Source organism: Electrophorus electricus, chromosome 11 (assembly GCF_041902795.1).
Source record: "Electrophorus electricus isolate QZ-2024a chromosome 11, ASM4190279v1, whole genome shotgun sequence".
Classification (NCBI taxonomy): domain Eukaryota; kingdom Metazoa; phylum Chordata; class Actinopteri; order Gymnotiformes; family Gymnotidae; genus Electrophorus; species Electrophorus electricus.
Window position 1 is genome coordinate 17,065,001 of NC_137507.1, and position 25,000 is coordinate 17,090,000.

Sequence of the window (25,000 nt, forward strand, 5' to 3'; positions counted from 1 at the left end):
GGTTTCCTTTTAATATGGATTCAATTAAAAGCCGTTTTTTCCAGGTGCGGTCACTGTCTCTGCTCACTTTTATGGCCAACTTTTTTATGGCCAAAGTTGAATTGTGCTGATGTTTTCCTGCAGCCATTAACGTGTTCGTTTTGATCGGTTTTAAAGTAAACTCTTAAGTCTCAAACGCTTTCCCTTTGACAAGTACCTGTGGCCTATTCATTTCTGAACCGTGCGGCGAGCTCAAACTGAAGTTAAACTCCGTAAGTTAAACATTTCATGTAACAGCAACCCTTCCAATAATTACGGGAAATAAACAGTGTGGCCGTGTGTAATTTTATTCGGAAGTATTCTCTCCGTTGTGCTACAGGTGTCTGTATGGATTTCATTGTCCGTGCGTACTCTTTGAGCCTTTGCGCTGAGGGTCACTACGCTGACCGGTCTATAATTTCAAGAGAACCGCTCCGAATTTACGCAGCGTGAAGCGGCTTCCTCCCGTCCCCGCCTACGGCAATTTACCATATCATTCTAACTGCTAATGAAACACTTTATGTAGGAAACCACCAGAATTCTGTCTAACTGCATACTCAGAAGAGCGCGCCCTCTCAGCCAGCCTTTACTTTTTCCAAGCGTAAGAAACCACCTGCCCTCCAGCTTATCTTCCGACGAGTAAAACCCCAGCCTTTGTGGCCATGCCAGGGCCGATGTGTGTTTAAATTGCGGGCTGCACTCCTTAAGTGTTTCGGGACACCCGATGCTCAGCTGCTCCCGTTTCGTGCACGATGTGACCAGTGATCACAACCGCTCGGGTCTGCGCACGTGCGTCTTTTAATACATCGTTAAACATCCCGAAGCTACCTGTTCCCGTTAATCTCGCGCAGATGCAAAGACAAAAAAATAAATAAATAAAAAATAAAAAAGATCGTCCCTGCATGATACGTTGTTCAAAGGAAAGCACGACTTTTATGATTGCGCCGTCGTTTCGCTTCAAAGATAGGGAGGCCGATTCCCAGCAGAGGGTAGCGGTTAGCGGTACTCTGGGCTGCGATAAGAAATGTCTTCCACATGCGGACCGGCTCGTTTTGGGCGCCGAGAAGATACGACGGCCTCGCTGCCCTTCTCGGATCGGGGCTGCGCGTCGTCGGGCGCGTGCAACCCGGAGCGTGAACGAGGCCTGTCGCGGCACGCGGTCCGACCCGAAATGCGCGGGCGCCTTTACCGGTGACTCGGTCAGAAACAGGGGCGTTTATGGTTCTGTACTCGCCAAGCTAAATGTAATTGATGTTTAAATAACTTAGTTTAGATCAATTGGTTTCTCCATACACAAAGACGTCTGTAGATTACTGCTGATATAATTTAAGCATAATTTTTTTATAATGAATGGGGAACGTGTGGTTTATGAATAAGCAATTATTAACAGCGACTTCACTTACGGGTCCACGATTTTTAAAAAAGTTTTAGCCTAGATGGGTAAGGTAATTAAGTCTTCGCTACGTTTAGACCACTGAGTTAGATGACCAAATGATTGGCCCCAATGTAAAACTACAAACGCTATATGCAGTCCGAATCTGTTTATTATACAAGACGCAAAGCAGTAGTGCAGTCTAAGCAGATTTGAAGGTGAACTTAAACGCGACAGGGTTTAAAGGATAGGTCAAAGGTGAAATGAGGGTCAAGGCCTTCTGCACTCCTAGTGTGAGGAGAGATAAAAGCAAATTGTTTACTCCTGTTTATTCATCACGTGCAAACACTGATGATAGATTTATATGGCATGTGCTTTACTGCCAAAATTAGACCCAATATAAAACAAACTACTGAATTAGTATAGTGAGTATTTCTGCGTTATATTCTTCGTATATATGATACTTATATTTCCAAAAATATTGAATGTACAGATGAACACAACATAAAGGCCAACATAACTAATGTGAAGACACATTTTGCTTGAAATGGATTTGTAGGTAAACAATCTATTCCCCAGAGACAACGTTTATAAAGAAATAAAAATGAAAGCTGTTTGACTTAATTTTATTCAGTTCTGTTGACGTATCAAAGGTATGCAAATTCAAGGCAAAATCATAAACTATTACTAACTTATAAGCGCAAGTTCTAACAAAGTAGGGAGGACCTTGGACATATGTTAATAATATTGCCTTGGATAATATGTCCTATGCGTTTTCGCATTGCTATCTCGTTGAGTCCCTAATAGAAAAACAGCCTTCTAGTTGAATTAGTCCACTTTATAGCTAACATATTTCTAGAACACTGTGTTTTAGGATGCTTGTTAATGCTAGTCTGCCTGAAATAAAACGTCCTGTGTACGCGTGAAATGATCAGGACTGAACAGGCAGTAGTGTGGATGATATTTACGTTTAAAAGACGATAGTCGTTATAACTGTGAACAAATATGAACACATTCAGACACGTCTTGGGATTGGACATGTGAATATAATAGAATGTGAACATGACATATTCTGTTGTGTCTGTTTCCCGTCTAACTTCAAAGCACAGATCGTTAACTTCGGATCTTTCAGAATTAGTCCCACCAGAGTAGCTGGAATACACACATGCTCCTTTTTTGTTAAAGGTTAACCTACATGTTTGAGAGTGGCCCACCCACATAAAAAGACGTGGGCAAGAGGTTACGAGATTTTCAAACTATCACATAATACAGACAACTGATATGCTTGAAAGAATGTGAACAGAATGCGACTGTTTTGTTTACCTATTAAACAAGGCGCCCCCTGTCGGATGACAACGGGACTAAAATGACATAAGATAAAATTATTGATACTGTATTTTGGTCAGTTCAACCAAAACAAGCATTTTTAAAAGCTCATTTACGATTATATTTCAAATTAAAAAAAATAATTAGGCCTATGTTAAAAACTGTAAATGCTTTATAAAGCATTGACAATTTGTATTCCCTGCTGTCCCTATATATATATTGTTTCCTTTCATTTGCACAAGGGGAACTAACACACCGTTTATATTAATCACTTAAACCCTGATGTAATGTTTTCCACAAATCACTTATTTGAACCTGCCAAAGAAAAGTAGGCCATTCTGATTTAATAGCTTTAATTATCAAATGAGTTCAGGAGTTTTCAAATACATCTGTAAAAAGCCTTGCAGTTTTTTCCTCTGAGTCTATTTACTTTACTCTTTGAAAAAGTTTCAGAAACAGCGTTATCGTATAAACGAAGATATTTGACGGTGATGCCGCAAGCTTATTTGTTTATTTATTTCTATTGCGTATGAGCTTTAGAAGTCTAGAAAGTGATTGTGTTGTACAGGTCTTGCAGCTCTAAATTTGCAGCTTTATCGAAGGCGCTGACCGTAAGCTATGGGGCTGGTATATCTTCTTTTAACGCAAACGTGCCGCACTTCTTTATCAATTGTTTTTGAAACGACAAGCTTGAAAAGCAATTAGGGACGTGGCATGACACCAGTGCAGGGAAAATTTAAAAATCATTTTAATTAGAATATTTATTTATTTTAGTTTTCCTTCTCAGCCTGGAGCCTCGTCTGCAATTAAGAGAGAGCGCGCGTAATGTTTGAATAGCCCGATCAATAGCCCGAACACTGGCACGTGCTGGGGTTTAATATAATCAGCCTCGTAGGCGTCACGCAAACTTTGAGCGTGAAGGTGCAACGCGGAGATAGGTTATTATTTATCCAAAAGCACTAATGAAGTCTCTATCTGCGTCCCACAACTCCAATCGCTCACTGCCCTTATTCCCCATATTATAAACTTTCTTCTCCTGTTGAGAAAAGAAGAAAAAAGAACAAACAAAAATGAATTACGGAGCAGGCAATTCAGAGAGCACATTGTAAAGTGTTCTAAGGCATATCATTAGTAGCCAAAAAGCATCTTCCAGCTCCGAGCGTAAGGGTCCAAACAGGTGACTGCGCCTCGTGTCTGGGTATGTTAATAAAGAGAGATTAATTAAAGCTCAAATGCACGAACGCACAGACAAATAAATAAATAAGGGTAATTATTACATGTAACTCTAAACCACAGGTAAATACCCACGCGCCCCCATAGCCCCTTCGCCCCCCTATTATCGAGCTTTGTCGCATGACACCGCAGGTCTCGCGCCGGCGCCGCTTTTGCGCAACCGGAGCCTATTCAGTTTCCCGGCATGCTCCGAGTCATGCAATATGCATTCTTCTCTCTGAAAGGGGAAATAGATTGTCGATATAAAATGTCAAAATACAGACGTGCGAGCCCTGTGCTCTCCGCAGTATTTTGATTGAAAGTGAAGGCATTTCTCTCCCGCGCATAGAGAGAGAGAGAGAGAGAGAGAGAGAGAGAGAGAGAGAGAGAGAGAGAGAGAGAGAGAGAGAGAGAGAGAGAGAGAGAGACGAGGATAGAGAGAGCGGAGGGTGGGGGCAGTTGAAATGGTGATGGGGAGGGGGCACCTACATGAGGCCAGCCGCGAGCGCATAGTGGCTCCTTTGATCAGAAAGGGCAGTTCATCCTCCTGCTAGAGGGACGTCATCAGATGCTGATGTTGTGCGCGCGTTCACGAGTTTTGTGAAGAGAAAGAAAGAGAGGGTGAGAGAGATTGAGAGAGAGAGAGAGGGGGAAAGTGTCATCATAAATGTGCGCTGTGTTGGGAAATGACTTTGTGACGACCTCTGTTGCAAATGGGCTATGCACGCGAAATAACGGCCTTCGCGCAGACATGGAAATGGCTTAGCGCTATCGCCGTCTCCCAGGCAACCATCAGGGTCCCCATCTCGCGCGGAGAAATGAGTTATGAAAAGGCTGGAGAGAAGCAGGGATTAAGCATGATCCTGGGGACAGAGTGTCAATCAAAAAACCCAACTCACAAACCGCGCTCCTTTTTTCCCCCCACTACAAAATTGTATTTTAAAACGCAGCATATATTTACTGCCAAAGGTGCCACTGACTATTTTATATTTATTTAAGGCCGATAATGAATTGCTGCTTTAGTACGCTATAAAGATGGGGAAGTTGTGCTTTTAAAATCCGTTATCTGAGCGGATTTAGCTCAGCGGCTATGTATACTGTAGCACTCACATGCTATGGGTATTTTCAATTACTCAGATTAATTGCACTGCATAAATTAGACTACAAGGAAAGTGAATCGAGATCCTTGTGGCTGATGGATTTTTTTTTTCATTGCGGAATCATTGCAGAACCGTCACACCATCTTAAGGTAGCCTACACGGCGTGGGGCGTATGAATGAATGTCCTACTATTCATACATTCGTTAATAAATTGAGTTGAATGTAACGTCAGTTAAATGCAGATAAAGGACACAATCGCTTTACCTTTGCAAAGTAACGTGACATCTGTATTTCCTAACGATCGAGCGCTTTCAGATGTTTAATCAGTTCTTCTAATCGCTAATAGAAAGTTTATGCGTCGTGTAAATGGGAGAGCGCGAGGGCCTGTTGTTTGTCTAACCTAATTTCACTGGCTCGAGCTAAGCTAGGCCATTTAGAAAGGGAGTGGGGTGCTAAGATGGGGGGGGGGGACTTCTCCAAATTGGCTTGACCCACTGCTATTTGATATTTGGCTCTTTGACACTCATTTAAAGGCGCGCGGCAGCAAAGCAGAACGCGGACAAGCCCGGCCTGAAACCGAAGCCGTGCGCACGCGGGGGGATCTGGAAAACCTGATAGCCGGGGGCTCGCGCTCTCCAAAGGCTCTCTGGTCATCTTAGCCCGGCTCGCTCGAGCCTGCAGCGCCAGCGCGTCGCCAGGCGGCGTGTAAACGGTAAATGTTCGCTATTTGTTCCAAAGATTGCAATGAAAATCAAGTCTGCCCTTCTTTTCTGTCTCTCTTCTCTCCGCTTTCTCTCAGACACTCAAGATGCCAACAACTAGCCATTGACTAAGCAGCTTAAAGACCCCCCTCCTCATAATACTTAAATGAATTCGTCAAGCGAGCAAAGGAGACATTTGAAAGGGAGGGTAAGGGAAAGAAAGAGAAATATTTGTAATTATTGAGACGGTAAGGACAAAGATACTGGACACCTTGAACCAAAAGTGTCTACCTTAAGTGGCCTCTGAACTCGTCCTGGCATTGACAGAGAAAAATATATAGTTTGGACGAATTCAATACTCCGCGCTCTTTTTGCACAGGTGATAAAGCCATTCGAGTCGAGCACGCACACCGACATCGAAGCGCGGGCTCACTGCGGTTAGGATGGGCATGTATCAAGGGGGTCGCGTGATCAGAAGCCCATTTCACGCGGGACTAAGCGAGGACGCTTTTAATAAATGTCTCGTTAGAGAACATTTTGTGCAGATAAAAGCGATGCTATTGTGCGTTTGTCTCTTGAGGATAGGCAGTGGTGTAACGGGGCATTTGTCTCCAATTCCCCTGTCATCCATTTCATTAGCTAATCGACTCATCTCAATCTCTCCATCTCCACCCCACTCTTTTCTCTGGTGAGGCTGTGCATCTCGACAAACAAATAAATCTACAAAAAGATTGGGTTGCACAGCTTGCATGTTATGATTACTCGTTGTACGATGCGGCATGATAAATGGCTCCCCATCGCCCGCGTGCTTAACATCGGGCCTCCAAATCCTGATCGGCTACAGTCCACTGTCAGCGTTTACGGTAGTAAAGAATTACCTGGGACAACCAACCTTCAAATGACACAGCATTTAAAACACGTTTACCGTCTCTGTTAAATGTTGAAATGCGGATTCCATTTATTCGCTCTAACCTGTCTCTGTCTTCTGAGCAAATCCTTGACAATTCCTGACCGTAATGAGAATGAAATGTCTCGTGTCTTTGCCTGCTTAGAATGGCCCATTTCGTTCTCTCTCGGTTTGACTCTTTCTGTTTTATTAGTATCCTTCCCTTTCAGTTTCTCCAAGTCTCTCTCTGTTAATCTCTCTCTCTCTCTCTCTCTCTCTCTCTCTCTCTCTCTCTCTCTCTCTCTCTCTCTCTCTCTTTCTCTCCCCCTCTCTGTTAATCTCTCTCTCTCTCTCTCCCTCTCTCTCTCTCTCTCTCTCTCTCTCTCTCTCTCTCTCTTTCTCTTCCTCTGACACCTCTTCATCTCTACCCCCTCTTCTCTTTCTCTCTGTCTTTTTTCTGGCATGACTTGCGCGATGGCGAATAGAAGGAATAAATAAAGCGATACGATCTGCTTAGCTCTGCCAGGACATTGGAAAATGACGGATCATCCATAGAGCTGCAGACACACACACACACATACAGAGAGAGAGAGAGAGAGAGAGAGAGAGAGAGAGAGAGAGAGAGAGAGAGAGAGAGAGAGAGAGAGAGAGAGAGAAAGTCATCATCTAATTGCAATTGCAAATAACATTTTATCCTGGCAAGACAATCCCAAATGTTACCATCCACGCAGAGACGGTGTGTTAATAAACTACCTTTAATCAATGACGGCTCCAAAGTTTGCCTGTATTATTATTATTATTATTATTATTATTATTATTATTATTATTATTATTATTATTATTATTATGGTTGTTGTTGTCGTCGCCGTTGATATTGATTTCACGATTATCTAATTTATTTTTGGACAGAGATAAGATAATGAAGATAGGAAAAAAATCCCAGCCACTAGTTGTATCAGATGTTGTATCTTTTATCTTATTTTTACGTCAGGGTCTTCGCATCATAACGATATTCTTTATCTTTGCTATTCGTTCAAGCGCAGGTAGACTCCCATGCCATCACAAGACTCCATCCTGCCTGTTCTGGAGACAGGCGGCGGGATGGGGGCTGGCTGCCACGGTGAGACACCGAACTCCGGTGTTCCGAGGAGCCCCGCTCCCCGTAAACCCCCTTTACCCCTCCTCGTTCCATTCTCTCCCGCGCTCCGAGTTTAATGATATTTCGCCAAAGATTAATCACGGAAAATTAAAAATCTTAGAGGTTTCCAGTAACGGTGTGAATAGGTTGCAGGGTTGGGGGTGGATGGGTGAGAGAAAGGGGTGTAGGGGGTATAGGCGAATTAGCTCCATCGAATCTTTTTAGATGCAAATATTTTGTTATCTCCGCGTTACTGCACTGTTTTCGGTGTTTATGATTAATTATCTCCTCTTGGTGAAAAATAAATCACGCGAAATTAGGATCTCGCTGCCTTCGCCAGCCGCGCGCGGCGATGGCAGGTCGATGTTGTTAATTTCTGGTTGAAATTGACACACTAATTTAGGCTAGTGCAGTGTGGCGGTGGAAGTCTAGAAGGCAAGATTACCTCTGCCTTTTTATTTTATATTTCTTTTATTTATTTATTTATTTATTTATTTTTATCAGATCCTCTTATATTTTACCAATTAAAAATCGCAAAGGCATTTCATTGCCCCAGGATTCTTAAAAAAAAAAAAAATCTCTTTCACAGCATTGGCCATCACTTTCCCCATCAGATTCATTGTGATGTATTAGATGCAATAAATTATCCCATGTAACAAAACATGGCGCGCTGAAAGGCAGATAATCTGGAGGGGAGAGATAAGGATTCATTATTCCCCGTCATTATGGGTGCAGCGCGGCTCGCGCCTTCTTTCTTAATCAGCCTCTCTGATCCTGCAGGATCTGGGCGCCGAGCAGATAAGCGCGCGCAGTCGTTTATAATTCTCCCCACCTCGGTCTAATATTTTAAAATCAAATCGAGAGGAAGAAGCCGCCTTAAAAATAAATAAATAAATATTTTTTTAAGAAAAGAAAAATAAATAAAGGGAAAAAAGGAAAGGAGTAAAAAAAACAACAACAACAAAAAAACATACCAGTTTATGGTGAGGAGAGCATGCAGCTCGAGCACGATAAAACAGAAAAACCGAGGGGGGGGGGGGGGGTGTATTTTACCCGAGGAGAGTTCTGAATCTTTTCTTTTACCCAGATGTGAGTAATTGTCGATGATTTTCTCAAAAGCACTATATATATATATATATATGAGCCTGAACAATCAGAATTTCGAATTTCTCAAAACCAGCACACTAAATTTTGCACCGTTTAAAACGATGGAGATTGACGTAGTGGCCACATGCCTCGCAGGAGTCGAAAGACTACTAGGCTTGATCTCCGTCACGCGGTCAATAATGACAATAATAAAACAATCGGGTGACTAATGCGAATAAAACCAATACCCACCGATAAAAAAAAAGGTGATTGCAAAAGCGCGATAAATTACTATGGCTAGGTATAAATGAAGGCTGAATTCGGGGCAGTCCAAACAATTAACTTTAACGATTTATGACTGCAACTGTTCACACAGACCAACCCGCTTTCTGGTGTAAAAAATTAATCGGTTTATGAACGTGATATCATAATCCGTCGGCCTATCTGCAGATAAGATTGAGAGAGTTATAAATACCAAAAGCAAAAATAAATAAATTAGTAGAATAAACAGCGCTGTGTTTTTGTATCAAGCCCAGGGTTTACACTTGGCTGTTGTCAGTTCGAAGTGTCACGCGGGAGCTCACGTCAACTCCAACATTAATCATGCAATTTCATGGCAACGGTTGAACGGGAGCGCGACAGGGAGCAGAGGTGTGTGCGTGGACGTGTTTCTTTTTTCCTGGGCACAAATGATAGGCTACTCACCGCAGAAATGCTCTCAGTCGCAATTCACCCCCTTCAACCATTTTACAATTAATACCGCGTGCCTCCACAAAACCTTGCACGATTTTAATGCAACGGAGAGGAATCTTTTCCAAATATCCCCATTTTTGCATTTAAGTGAAGTAAAGGAAATATTTTCCTCACAACATATTCTTGTGTTAGTTGCGCCGATTGACTAATTGATATACATAAATTAATTAATAAAAATAGAAACATTCCGCCATATTTAATGCTCTCAATGTATCGAATTAAAATAATTCATTCAGAACTGTTTTTAATACAACCGATGACGTTCCTAATCTTTATTTGCTGCATTTACAGTGTGTCCCAATTATCTGCGGAATGTGTGTTGATTTGACTTTTTGTCTTTATTATATCAAAAGCATCAGTATGCGTATCAATCATTACCGCGTTTTAAAATCACTTTTACATTGAATTTATAATGCTTTTTATTATCCAATAAGCACCTTATTTACGTCTGAGAGAGATTATTAAATCATTGCTATCTGTATTTGCATTTGACTAATTCTTTTTGAAATCAAGTACTAATACAAATTAAAGCTCCCGCTGCACCGGAAACATCGAATAATAATTTTTTTCCCCTTTAAGAGACGTATTTGACTCGATCCTGTTGTACGTTTATATTGACGATTCAGCCAATGATATTAAATTCACGAGCTTAATTGAATCTTCCACACAGAAAGGCACATTGTGGTGGTCGTTGTGCACTCTTTCTTGAAGGAACGGGGACGTGGTAGAGGAACTGATCACGTCTGTCCCTTTCGCTCTCCACTCTTTCTCTCTGTTGTCAAATCTGGGACTCTGTGGTTTTGATCTCGCTCCCTCGCCCTCAGCCCAAGCGGCCTCTACGGAAGGCAATATCGTTGATAATTGGGCGAGTTAGGCGAGGCAGCTGCTTGTCATCTGTGATCAGGAGATCACCGGAAGAGCGGCAGGATTTCGTTCTGCGGTTTTGCTCGCGAGGGCCACACCGCCATCGGGCTCTTTGGCTTCCCGGTTGGCTCTTGTCAAAGCCCAATGAAGGCCGAACTGTTATCTGTGATCATGCACGAGCGCATCAGCCTGGTCCCCCTCTGAATATATCAGACCACATTTTTTTATTATTCAAAAATACACCAAGAAAAAAATAGATGGGCACATGTCTAAGTTTTTTTTTAATTATCTTATTTTAGTATTATGTAGGCAACTATAATGGTTAAATTATGTTTACAATTACACAAAAGCTGAAAGATGCTTAATGACAGAATTTTTCAAATCCCATTACCATTAGTTTCAAAATAGCTGTGCAAAACATGAAAAGGCACTTTTAGTTTTTGCAGTGCATCAGTCAATATATTGAAACGAATGACCGTCTAAATAAAGCGATCGGAATAACACGAGAACATCTAAAGAATCGGCTGTTATCTATTAGACTTGTTTTCAGACAGGCATTTTGCTGATTAATAAAATTATATGGGTTAAACAAAAAAAAAAAAAAAAAAAAAAAACCCACTTTCTACTTTGATGCTCAATTGATTAATCTATCTTAAATTATCCCACATAGACCTGAACGCAAAAATATTTGCACTATACCTTTTATGTTTTTGTCTCTAAATCTGTCGTATGTCTTTTCTTTTTCTGTATAAAACGAATAAATAACATATAGAAGGCATGGATTGTTGATAAATGCGATAGATATGACAAGAATTATGTGAAATAAAAGATGAGTAATGCAAAACGCCGAAATTAGTAAACGTATAGAATTCCAAATTGGTCAAACCGTGCCATGCGCTATCAGCCGTCTCATGCATTATAGAGGATCACCCTGGCATCTCTGTGGCTAGCCGATGGCTCTGTGACTCGGTAAGAACGGCACCGAACGCGAACCTGGTGGTACCTGTTCCCTTTTTGTGGCCTGCGTGTCCACGACCGCTCTGCGTGTTAAAAAAGGTTCGTTACGGGTTCGTGTGCGCTCCAGTGCAGGTTAAGTGTGGTTTTTTTTCCGCAACCTGCATCGACCCGGAAGAGCTCGCGCTTGCTGTACAGTAAGTACGGTAACTCTCTCTCACTCTCTCTCTCTCTCTCTCTCTCTCTCTCTCTCTCTCTCTCTCTCTCTCTCGCTCTCTCGCTCTCCCAGTGTGTGTGTGTGTGTGTGTGTGTGTGTGTGTGTGTGTGTAGGCTAGGATGAGAAAGGAGAGCAGCGAGGACCAGTTTTCTCTTGCTGTAAATGCCATCGGCACCTCGATCTGTTTGTCACTTCACATCTGAAGCGCATCACAAAAAAGCCCAACCACGCGTCAGCCTCCGCAGGTCAGTAAATGTTTAGATTTCTGTTTTGTCTCGTTTTTCTTTTTTTTTCCTCTCTTTTTTTTTTTTTTTTTTTTTTTTTTTTTTTTTTTTTGCAGCGGCACAAAGAATTAGCCTAGCTGCAAATGCAACTCAGTGAATTAATTTAGCATGCTTTCGCTGTCTTGATGCCCGATGCGTGAGGTTTTTGTGAGAGTTGGCTCCGTCTGTTTGGACCGCTTCAGTTCACATTTTGGATGGATTGAGAGAAAATGCTGGCGCACGCACGTCAATAGTTGCAAGCAGCACGAAGCTTCTCTTGTTCTCCCGACCACTCTTTAATGTTGCGAGTATCTGTCAAACTCCAGTTCGGTGTAATAAATGGACAAAGCTCACACAAGCTCCGTGGGAAATGAAGGTTGTTTTTTTTTGGTGTGTGGTGGGTTGTCTAATATCGATTCTGTTTATTTATGGCTTGTGTTGAATGCAGTAAGCTGTGTCTAAAGGGGGTTTCGTCATTTTCATACATTTAGACTGGTAGTTGGTAGTTGGTAGCTCAAGTCCTCGCGCGCTTACTCATTTCACAGGCCAGATGCAGGCTATGCATTCAGCCGGCACCCACGTCCACTTTCGGAAACCGCAGTGGGATTTTATGGTAGGGTCGGACGCCCTGTATTTTAAGAGTCATTTTCCCGCCTCCAGTTCCTTGCACAGGCGAAGATGAAGGATTTTAATGATCTATTACCACCTGAGTGTGCGTGAGTCTGCCTCCCCTAACCCGTGAAATTGATCTGATTAGCCCCGCAACGGGTCACAAAGAGAGCTGAGTTTGCTGAAACTGCGCTTCCAGTCACCTGCGCGCGCGCGCGCGCGTGCGTGCGTGCGTGCGTGTGTGTGTGTGTGTGTGTGTGTGTGTGTGTTCGCTGCGCGTTTGAAGAACTCCGAGAGCACGGCGACATTAGGGGACACCATAGGCCGTCTTTTATGGTGCAGCCTCGTTTGTTTTTATTTGCGTGTAAGAGAGGGCGAACGGAGCAGACGCGGCCTCGCGGTTCCATTGACTGGAACCGAATGAGCGTGAAACAGCTGCTTTTGCCTGATAGCAAGACTGGCCACTCAATTCAGCAGCGGGGTGGAGTGATCGGAAACGACGTCGAAATTTGTCCCACGTCCTCAAATCACTACTCCACCGAAACAAAAAAACAAACAAAAAACGTGCTATTGTTTGAACGGGAATATGGCTGCAGTGTAATTCTTTGTTTGGCCTTTATGAAGATGTCACATGCCTCGGACCCAACGACAGTCAAGCTACACGAACGAGGGGTTCAAATAAACGCATATGTACAGTGGTACACTGTTTAATAATATATAAAAAGAACCATATTTACGTTGAAACTCTGGTGTACATTAGGCCGTCAAACGAACAGTGGCGGCGAAATGGACAGAATCGAAATGAAGATGTTGGCGTGCTGGAGGCGTTGAGGCTCCAACAGAGGTGACAGCCGCGGGAGGTGATGGCAGTCTTTCTCAGGGCCGCCTGTCTGATCTGCCCTTCATCTCTTCCTTGCTTTATGATTTACCAAAAACAAAACTTGCTCTCGAGGCTCTCTCGTTTCCCCTCGACATTTTAATGATAATCGTTCTTAGAAATACGGGTTTTCTCACTTTGACTTATGTTGTAGAATTTTACACAGTCGCGTTGATTCTAAGAATCAGAAGAAGCCTAAATATCGCATGACATAGGAACTCAAAAAGAAACTTTGTTCTTGAAAAGACCTAAGAGTACCATGAATTAATCATATTGTACCCTTTTCTAACGGTTCATCTTAAGGTGGCTTGAGTATCCGTTTTTCTTTCTTCAGAAGATACATTTCGTGCTATTATTATAATTATTATTTTTGTTGTTATTATTATTATGTTATGAAATAATGTGTGTTATTAATATTATTACTATTTTATTGTTGTTGTAATAATTACGTCAGTTGAAATACACAGGAGAAATCCAATGCTAAAATAGTACCTACTTAATTGAGCTCTTCTGGTGTTTGTGTCCAGCGATGCGTATAAACCAAATCTTTAAAAAAAAAAACCTCTGTTGTAATTTCGGTGTGGTCTGTTTTCGGTCGTGTTGTGATTTTCCGCTGTGATGTAAGTGAGAAGCAAACCGTTTTGTTATTTAAAAATGAATGTGCCGTACGTGCCCTTAAATGCGTGAATATTGCAAGTGTTTCGCTCATGTTTCGCGCGAGCCGGAGCACCCTCGCCGAGCCCTTCCTCGGGTCTCCAGCTTGATCGTAATGATGTATTCCAGTGGCTAGGCGCGAGGCCGTGCCCCTCGCGTCACCCCGCGCGCACCCTGCGGCTGTTTGGACAGCTTTAGCGGTTCGCGGGCAGTCCAACTGTAACGCCACGTCCGTCAGACGGACACTTACGCCACGCCATCTTTTTCATTGAAGCGTTCCACGGGCCTTTGCTTCGGATTGTCGTGTTTTCACGATTTGTATAAAGGTAACCTGCGTTAAAGTCTGCATTATTATTATTATTATTGTTGTTGTTGTTGTTGTTGTTGTTGTCGTCGTTGTTATTGTTGTTCCCTATATCGAGTATTCCTATTTTTACTTGGCATGAATTGGCAACTTAGACAATTTTGATACTGAACAAATTTAAGGTTTAAAGAAGCACGTAGTTGTCCCAAAATTTTAGAATTTTGGTTTATTTGAGAAAAACGTACGGCCGTTTTGCAACCAAAATAAATACCACCACCATCACAACAGCAGTATAATAAATCTATTTATTTGTTTTTATTTGATTTTGTTATTGCTGTCGTAATAAATAAGAGTAACAACAACCCAAATACGGACAACAATAACAAACGCCATGTTTCACCATTATGAAAGGCTTAGGCCGATATTTAGGATGCTCTAATAATTACTATCTTTTTATTTTTACCGTTGTCATTTTGTTAAAAAACACACCACCAAAATAATTACGCGGTTGGACTTGGGGTCGCCGTAGACAAATGGTGGCCAATAAACAATGTGTGTTATCAGAACACATCATCTTACACTCGTTGGAGTAGACGAACATACAGTGAAAAGTGTGACGTCTTCTGATTTTAATCTGTGTTGCCTGACATAATAACTCACATACTATCGCCGGAATCTTCAACCTGACCCGCTATCACTGTCCTACCACCGATTTACTATATAGGCCCACCACCAAGCGTTTATGAATCAGTTTGGTTATCCCTAGCCAAGAGTGTGATGTTATTTAACACAAGTACACACACACACACATACACACCCACACCTGTATAACCGTGCCTAATGTTACACTGGTATTGTTACAGGCATAATTTAATAAAAACCCCACCGATTTACATATGTTGGCGCAGCAATTTTTGTTGTGACAGAGAAATGTATGATGGATGACCACATTAAAACTGGGCTGGTTTTTACGTGAGACAAGCGGTTCTCGCGCCTCCCAGACTCCTCACATGGCGTCTCTGGAGTGTGTGCTCGAGCAGACTTCCATGTCGTGTGCCCTGAGCTTTAAACATACAGTCAAGAAACAAAACGCACAATCAGGATTTTATATTTTACCGCCGCGTGGTTCCTTTCGAGCACCTCTAATGCGCCCTCGCGGGATAATAGCGCGCGGTAATTATACGAGTCCGCTGACAGCTTGACAATGACAGCAGGATTGCTCCGCGTGAGCCAGTGCAACACTTTCCGTCCAAGTTCAGACTCCTTCCGAACGAAGAAGACAAATGTCTCTCGCGGAAGCCGCGCAGGGGGTGGGGATGGTAAATGTTCCACGAAATCAGCAATTTTCTGTTTTCTTCTACAGTTAGTTTCTTTGTACGTCGCTCGCACCCGCTTACGTTTAAAGTGAAGCACATGGAGATGCATGTCAATCCTTTATGAGCAGGTACACACGTCCACGCGCGTGAACACGCACACGCACGCACACGTGATCGCGCACGCACACACACACAAAGAGTAAATGATACATACGGCTGGACATAGTCACTTAATGTATTCCAGGTTACAAACTCCCGGTGCTTTTATTTCACTATCGATTTTTGTATCAGATCCACCGAACAAGAAGACTAACATTGACGCTGGGTTGGAGAGAAGATAAAACAAACTACCAAACTCGTGAGTGCGCCTTACGCTTTTTGTTTAAAGCTCTTCGAACGAGCACGCAGATTTCAGTGGCCGTTTTCAGATGGTGCGTTCCCGCCCTCCTTCCTTCCTATCGCGCTCGACCAAATTCATTTCCTGCCTGTTTACTCGAGCGGTGACGTCACGTCCAGTGGCGTCGGCGAGGCTGGCCCGCGAGCGCATTACAGGGCATCAAAAGCGCAGCCCCCCTGTTCCTCAATTGCACTCCGTCAATCTGCGGGGACGAGCCAGCCAAACCGGAGCATTAGACACAAAATACCACCCCCATGGGCCAAGCCCCCCCCCCCCCCATTACCGTGCAATCAAGTGGAATTATGGGCAGCCCAGGCGCTGCGCGTACCTGGAGCTAGTCGGCAGCATGGTCCTTCTATGTCAGATAAAAATGCATTTTTAATTAGACAATGAACGTCACTACAATAATCCGCGCGCGAGCGGTGTTCTAGTGGGTGCGTGCTGGAATGCGTCACGTTGCACGTGGGGTGAGGCGGATCCCGATTAATATCGCAGACGCCGTGCAACAGCGAATTGCAAGCGCGAGCCCCGGGACCGCACAGGGGAAGCCTCTGTTTTTGTACGGTCCGGTCCGCGAAAGGACGTGGACGAGTTTCTGTACCGCACCGCTCCCTGAAGTCTTCTCGTGCTCCGCACAGCGTAGCGAAAACACGAGCCCAGTTTGCAGCACGGAGACAGGACCTTTAGGAAAACGTGCCCGTCACCGCGAGAGGACGCACTGTCACAATTTTAAGAGTGTGTATGCTTCGCGAGCTGCCACTGTGAACGCTCTGGCACACCGAAAAGGCAACAGGTCACAGAAGACATGAGCCCTCATTATAAAACACTCAGGCCTGCATTTTTAAAAGAAGTACTTTCTATTAAGTAATTTCAACTGACTGATATATAACAAAATTATGCTAAAATACTTAGTAGTAAACTGAATGTTCATTATAATTCACAACGTTCTTTAATGAAAGAAACATACTTTTCTTTCTAGTATAGTATAGGCCTATCTATGTAGCTATTCTTTTCGGAGTGATATTCTAATGTAAGACTAGTGTAAGGTATTGGCTTTTAAATATGTACTTTTATAAATTTTATAAATTACGATTCTATAAATTGTAATTATAACTGCATTTTAGTTTGACGTTATGTCAGTACATATATAGTAAGGAATAGCTCGTGAGTTCATGTGTGCGCGCGAGACTCTGTGTGTGTGTGTTTGTAAATACAAGTATGAAATCTGTCTGTGTTTAGGTATAAATACTCGTGTATTTGTGAATGGGAGGCGGTAGGGAGGGCGAACTGTGCGCGGCTCCCGGTCATCTTTCCCTGGCCCATTTTATTCAATTAGGCCGGGCGGTGTGGCCCCTCCCCTGCCGATGACACCGAGAGACCCTCCTTAAGTTGCGTCGCGCCACAGCTGTCTGAGAGCATTGAGCTGCCTGGCGCCATCCTAAAAGAATGCCTTCACTGTAAAAAAAAAAAAAAAAAAAAAAAAAGCAAAAAAAAAAAAAAACGTTGGGACGTTGCTAGTTCAGAGAAAGAGAGAGAGAGAGAGAGAGAGAGAGAGAGAGAGAGAGAGAGAGAGAGAGAGAGAGAAAGAAACAGGGTAGGGGGAGAGGGCTACCGCCGCGCATAAACAGAGATTTGATCAGTGAGTTAGAACTTCGCTCGGCTCCGTGCGCAGAAAGCTATCAAGCACAAGCCGGCTCGGCCTTGCACGACTTGTTGCGTCGATACGCAGAGTTACAGAGGGAGAATTAAAGAAGCAGAAGAAGGACTAGATGCGTCTTTGGACTTGTTTTACTCGGTATCATAAAGTGCTTATTTTTTTAGGCGTATGTAACATTTAAAGGCAAATTCGCATTTACTGAAGTGGCCGATCCAGTAGTCGTGACGAAGTGACATTTTGCCCATGATAAAAAAGACGACAAGCAGTCGCAAGGACTTGACAGTAAAGTTGTTTTCTTCAATTACAGGTGATCGGAAGTAAATGCGTTTTCTGAAGAAACGCTGAAGAAACGTGTGGATTATTCAGAGGAGGAAAGCGGACTGTTATTTTTATTCACTTTTTTTTTTTTTACTGTCGCCTTGTGTGTGTTGGTTTTACCTGAGTGTATGAACGTTTGCTAAACACGATGGAAGTAAGCGCTGACCAGCCCCGCTGGATGACCCACCATCACCCGGTCATAAACGGCCAGCATCCCGAGTCGCATCACCCTGGACTGGGACACTCCTACATGGATCCCTCGCAATATCCCCTCGCTGATGATATGGATGTATTGTTTAATATCGACGGACAGAGTAACCATCCGTACTACGGGAACCGGGCCGTGCAGAGGTACCCACCGCCGCACAGTAAGTGGCTTTTCGAGTTCTATGTTTTCTTATTTGAACAGATCCCATTTGAAATGCATTTCGAAAAGTAGAGTGACAGATCCCAGCGGAATAGTTTGTTTTTAAGGTCATAAAAATTGTTAACGGAACCGGTTTTCTTGAAAAGAAGCTCAGTCATATCAAAAATGCAACTAGGTCTTCTGAAAGCTAGAGGATAGTTTGCTATGTTTTAGTTCTGAGTGGCGTGTCATTGGTTTCACAGCTTTCTAGTAGTCGACTGCTACAGATAACCTTTTAGAATGTAACGTTAATTATTATTATTCTAAGGCCTTTGGCTATGAGAACACATGGTTTCAATGTGCTACACATTAGTTCAACTGTTTCAGCGTTTGAAATTAAACTTGAATTGAAAAAATAGTATCTTTAGGACATAGGCACTTACGCGTATAGGACATTTATTGTGGTATACAATATGATGAAGATTGTTGTTTTAGAAATAAAGCAAAAAATAAAAAAAAATAAAAATCCTACTTAGCTTTTTTTTTTTTTTTTGCGATTAATTTAATAACTCCAAAAAGGCATCTTTAAATAATGAAACAGTGTTTTAAGCGAGCTTAGTCTTACAATGACTTTAGAAATTACATTAAAAGAAACTGGTGAGAGAATTAAATTGCGGAAGAGCTATCGGTTTAATTTATTGACATGACTTCCTGAGTGTCACGGTGAACGCGTGACCTCGTTTTCTATTGAGGCATTCTCGCTTAAACATCTCAATACTTTCAGAATTCACTGAGTTATTGCAGATACTTGGGGGAGGGATCGGGTACCGAGAGTCCTAACAATGAGCGGCGAGCAATAGCTGTTAATTGAGTCTTCCGTGACCCATCGAGAGTCTCCTAACCTAAAGACTGTAGGCCTGAAGTAAAGTTTCACAATGTACCGTTTTAGTTAAATTGTCTTTTTCATATGTAAAATGACGTAGATTTTCCGACAAGTCAGAAATGTCCTTTAGAAGATTAAAGCTCCCAATAAATGCTCTACAACTGACAAGTATCGCAATAGGAACATTATCTTACATTATAGCACACGTGTGCTTGACGGGTTCAAGTTTTGGATGGAGCTTGTTTTAAAATCTTTTTTTTCTAAATGAATTGTTAATGACGTTACATCTTGTTAAGCAACTATTATTCACGACGTCCCCAGTATTTTTACTGTTTGATTTTATATGGCTTGAAATTGACTTTTGTTCAAAGCAGCATCAGGCTGGTTGTGACGTTGTTTTCTCAACGGCCTCCGTGCCTGTCTCTGTCTCTTTTTTGTTGTTGTTTTAGGTAGTCAGGTGTGTCGCCCGTCACTGCTGCACGGCTCTCTGCCCTGGCTCGATGGCAGCAAAGGGATTGGCCCCCACCACAGCACTTCCCCATGGAACCTCGGCCCCTTCCCCAAGACGCCCCTCCACCACAGCTCCCCGGGGGCTCTGTCCGTCTACCCGCCCGCCTCGTCCTCCTCTCTGTCCGCCGGACACTCCAGTCCACACCTTTTCACATTCCCCCCGACTCCACCCAAGGACGTGTCCCCCGACCCGGCCATCTCCACACCGGGCTCCGGCTCGTCGGTACGGCCGGAGGACAAAGAGTGTGTAAAGTACCAGCTGCCGGACAGCATGAAGCTGGACCCGGCCCACAGCCGGAGCATGGCCGGCATCGGCGCGGGCGCGTCCTCTGCGCACCACCCGATCGCCACTTACCCTTCCTATGTGTCCGATTACGGGCCGGGGCTCTTCCCACCGAGTAGCCTCATAGGTGGGTCCTCTTCTAGTTATGGTTCCAAAACGAGACCGAAAACGCGGTCCTGCTCAGGTAGGCGTGAGCTTTATTATCCCTCTTTGCCTAACGTAACCACAGTCACGCATTGTAACAATGGCCTTTTTCACAGGACTCTCTTTGCATTGGCATTCTGTTCACTTTCCTCACAAGCAGCCTCCCAGCTCAGGCCTCTGTTATAGGCCTTCCTTCAGCCCCGTTTCTCTCTATAGAGCCCAGTTTCCAAACGCAGGCAGAGCCTGCAGGCTGGCACGATGCTGCTCAGTGACTCCATTCCTTGTGCCACTGAGGAGGGGCCCTGTTGGGTCTGTTAACCACGAGCAGAGTTCATTGAAACAAAGTCTGCACGCAGGTTTCACTAGTGAACATTAAGATAGTGATAGCTGCCTAACAATAGTGATTTTCCTGATAAGTCAGCTATCATAAAATCCCATTAGAAATGTTGATGAACCTGCCAAAGGCACAAGACAATCTTCAATGACCATAGAAATATTTTCAGTATAATCAACTTTTGTTGACTGAGCCTTGATATAAGCTATTAGCATAAGTGTAAAATTTGCACAAGGCACTGAAGTCACCTTAATTTTAAAGGTTATATATAATACATATTAATCCTTCAAGAAGTGAAAGATAGGACACAAATTCGTTAATATTCTGGCTTACTCTACAAATCAGTGCCATATTAATATGATAAACCAATTTCAGACTGTAGAGTATCTGTTGTCGACTTGTGATAACTGCAATAAGTCCTTATACATGATTAAACATTGCCCAATCTTTTCCGATGAGTCCAGGCAAGTGGAATTGGAGCGCGAGGGTTTTCCGGGTGTTGCATTTTTCTCAACGCCTGATTCTCTGTGCCTCCCCGTGCATGGCCTGTCTCTCGAGCGTTTATGTTTAAGATAATCCAATTATTTTCAGACTGCTGCACGCGACAGTTGCATTGTTTACTTAGCACAGAAACTTTGATAGAGTCCGGATGCGCCCCGGATTGCGGGGAATAACGAATGAGCTCGCGCCATGGCAGGGGCTCCGGTTGCGGTGGCAGAATGTTATCCAAACAGAGAGTGAAATTATTTCAAAAGGTCACTTAGTCATTCCAACAAACCAGCTTTCCTCAAATGCGATTAGTGCTAGGGCCGTGTTAAATAATTTGCTATTGGTAGATAGATAATATGATATTAACAAAGTAATTTATATTCGGTTTTCTAAATAATCGTTTTAACGTCCATTTTATGACTTGGTACATTCTGTGCTGACTTTTACATATTAAGTAGCATGTAGTTTTTTTTCTTCTTCTTGGGGTCTGAACCATAAACCTGAAAAGCTGTCGGCAGTTTGATTTGTGGTCTCCCAGCCAAACCCGGAACAAGCTTTGCGCAATAAGCAAGTAGCGTAATATAGATAGAAACGCCCACATTGTAGAAACAGGTACGCGTTGTATTTTTCCTAGTATAAAAGCTCTTTGCTAGCTGTGGCAGCAGCTGCTGTTTCCACTCGGTATCTGTCACACCACTGCAGATCTCGGAGGTGACGCTCCGCCGCCGTGCAGGCGAAGTGCCGCGTAAAGGGTTTGCTGCTCCGCGTAGGGGAGTAGAAGTCCTGCCGCGTGAAGGGAAGGGGTGTGGGGAGGTGGGGGGGGGGGGGGGGGCGGCATTCGGTAAGGTTGTTTTTCGTTTCTGCAGAGCAACCGGAGGCTCGGGTCACTGCGAGGCGCGCACTCCTCGCCTGTCACTCAAACGGAAAGGATGCCAGTCAAACGCACTTACGCAAGGAGCGCAGGTTACGCAAAGAGTTAATTAGGCCTGCATTTTCACACAGCGTCACTGAATATAGCAGGGATAAGAACAGCAGAGAAAATTATTTGATAATCTAATAATAATAATAATAATTATTATTATAAAATAATAATAATAATAATAATAATAATAATAATAATAATAATAATTAGTAGTAGTAGTTGCAGTAGTAGGCCTATACGTATTATTATTAACCCAATATCGAAATTTATAAATGTTTTCTACTGGTCTGGGAGGTTGTTTGGTAGGAAATGAATTACAACGTAATAACGGATAATGCTATATTACTTGTGCCCTTTCTGAATGAGTGGGGCTGTTTTCATGGAATCCCTTTTTAGCTTCTACACTGTGATGGCTTTGATAAGACCTGCCTGTGTGTGTACAGTACCTACTTACACTTTGCTGTGTGGCTCTTTTTTGATGATGTCATGTTGCAATTTATAATGCCGAGGATACATTTAGAGTTTTAGATTATGGTTTCATTATTATTACTACTATTATTACTATTACTATTATTATCGACAACAACAACAAAAATGATGATGATGATGATGATAATAATAATAATAATAATAATTTGGTGAATGATTTCATATGATACAATTTATGACAAAGTACAATGTCATATTCACATTGGAATGTATACTCACATTTTGCAGAAATGTTATAGTTTTACTGTCCAAATGTCCATCAATTTGATCAGTTACAAATATTTCATTTAAAAATGCTGTTTAGTGTGTGTGTGTTTTTAAATAGCAGCATAACGGATTAATTTAACGTGGTTGTCAGTGAAATATAGCGCAGAGACGCTGTGGCGTAAGACTGCGCGCGTGTGAGCACTCTCACGTGCACGGGCTATATTTGTGTATGCAGAGCTTTTATCAAATCAGTCCTACATGCGTACATGTTTGTGCTTGCAGAGGGTCGAGAATGCGTTAACTGCGGAGCCACCTCGACCCCTCTGTGGCGGCGGGATGGGACCGGCCACTATTTGTGTAACGCCTGCGGACTGTACCACAAGATGAACGGGCAGAACCGGCCCCTCATCAAGCCCAAGAGAAGGCTGGTATGTTTCCGTTTCGCACTGCATTGATGACACTTCCGTCTCTCTTTCTGTTTTCTCTATCCAGGAAGAAGCATTAGCTGCAAGAAATTGACTCTCCAAGTGCAGGTCTCATTTCTTTTAGATAAAATTACTGCAGTGATGTCTGTTATTATTATTATTATTATCATTATTATTATTATTATTATTATTATTATTATTATTATTATTATTATTATTATTATTATTTTTAGTGCCCTCCTTTTTAATTTATTTTTTCTCCCCTCTCATTCCACATACATCGGTATTGACAAATATTTAAACCCATTGTTGATGGCGTAACGAAATTCATTAAGCACTGCAAAACATCTATGAAATATATGAACGCTAATCTTAAAGAAATAAAAGACGAATAAGTTACCCCCAAAATGACGTTTTAAAACCACGACTAGCACCGATGTTAAAATCTCGCCGCAGATAGTGTATTTAGGACACTGTTTGTCAGACAAGGAATTTTTCTGAACACGAACCTTGTTTGCAACTTTGCAATAGCAAGGCCCTTGCTTCCGAAAGGCCTCCCCTCTCCCTCTAATGCAAAAAGCCGACTTCCCAGGAAAAAGCCTACCGGATATCTGACCACTGCTGATAAGTCCCCTTTAACAACATCGCGCGCTTCCCCAGCCTAAACATAAAGGCTGGCGGGGACGTGCGAGCGCGCCCAGCGGCGGAGGGCACGCAGGAGTCACGGCTCGAGATTGTTCTTCACAAGGCTCGCGGAGTCCTCAGAACCCTCAGATAAACCGCGCGACGGGGGGATGGAAACGAATGAGCAAATGTTGTAACATGGAACTGTTACTTTTACCTATTCTGACTCATCCGTAGAACATATTCAAATCTTTTAACAACAACAACAACAACAACAACAGCAACAAAACAATACTACTACTACTAATGATGATGATAATAATAATAATAATAATAAAATAATAAAAATAATAATAACAGCTCCCAGAGTAGGCGGAGTATAATCGAGCAATCCTGTGCCACCTTTTCTCCTTTACGGCAGTTCACCTCGAAATCCTGATATGCATCGATTAAACGTTATAGATTGTAACGTCAGTGTCAGACCTAACGGCGCATGCATCAATCACACGCCTAATTACCATTCACCGGGCGTTCTGACTTTATTTAGCACACCTTGCCCTCCCGCACAGCTCGCGAATGTCTTAATATCCATATGCGTTCGGTATTTCCTTGTTTTTGTATATGTTGTTTTTTATGTTTATTAATTAATTTCACTTGTTTATTAATTTCACTCATGGGGTATAGACATTGATAACTGCTTGTCGCTGTAATGTCAAGAGGCAAGAAAACATGTCTTGAATATCAATCCATCTTCGGATGTGTTGTCCATGGAAAAGCCATTTGCCAGCAAAGCAAAGTGACGTGAATGAAATTTGGGCTGCGACTAATTGAATAAACCGTCAGTTTGATGTTTAAACATATGTCCACTCGGTGCGTCAGGGCCTGCGTGCTCTTTAAGACCTTCGCAGTCTAACGGGGAAACGTCAGCGGCCCTAATGGTCCCTATTTAAGGATACGCTTTTATGTCCTTTTGTAAATATTTAGGTTTGATAGGGCATGTACGCGCCACACTATTTTATTTTTAGCACGCATTCAAGGCACCGGTGTAAGAGGCTTCCTGGATTATTTCTTCAGGGTTATTGTGCGTAAAACTATTTCGCAGCCATAAGATGATGAAGGACTACACAGTGAGAAGACTTGGATGATCTGAGGTGATCTGTGGACGTTACGCGTGATGGCTGAGTCCCGCTAATCTATCCCGTCGCCGATCTCTCTTCCGACAGTCTGCGGCGAGACGAGCGGGAACTTCATGCGCTAACTGTCAAACGACTACGACGACACTGTGGCGGAGAAACGCGAACGGTGACCCGGTCTGCAACGCC

At 42.9% G+C, this 25,000-nt stretch overlaps 2 protein-coding genes across 7 annotated transcripts in view; both read left to right on the top strand.

Annotated features, from left to right (window-relative positions):
* The window catches only part of taf3 (TAF3 RNA polymerase II, TATA box binding protein (TBP)-associated facto), a 36,458-nt gene extending 36,415 nt beyond the window's left edge, over positions 1–43 (top strand). The window contains exon 7 of the mRNA XM_027026829.3: positions 1–43. This exon is cut by the window's left edge and continues 571 nt beyond it. The gene's annotated coding sequence lies outside the window, so the exon portion shown is untranslated.
* Positions 44–11,743: 11,700 nt separating this feature from the next.
* gata3 (GATA binding protein 3) overlaps positions 11,744–25,000 on the top strand; it is a 17,067-nt gene continuing 3,810 nt past the window's right edge. Inside the window, exons 1-5 of one of the 6 annotated variants that reach the window (XM_027026830.3) lie at positions 11,744–11,872; positions 18,012–18,390; positions 19,701–20,228; positions 22,912–23,057; positions 24,902–25,000. The exon at positions 24,902–25,000 is cut by the window's right edge and continues 27 nt beyond it. In XM_027026830.3, coding sequence (XP_026882631.1) covers positions 18,171–18,390; positions 19,701–20,228; positions 22,912–23,057; positions 24,902–25,000 — 993 coding nt within the window. In that variant the 5' untranslated portion in view covers positions 11,744–11,872; positions 18,012–18,170. Of the gene's footprint in view, positions 11,873–17,529; positions 18,391–19,700; positions 20,229–22,911; positions 23,163–24,901 lie in introns of those variants that run through there. The other 5 variants (XM_027026832.3, XR_014126084.1, XM_027026834.3 and 2 more) reach the window with 5 other exon arrangements.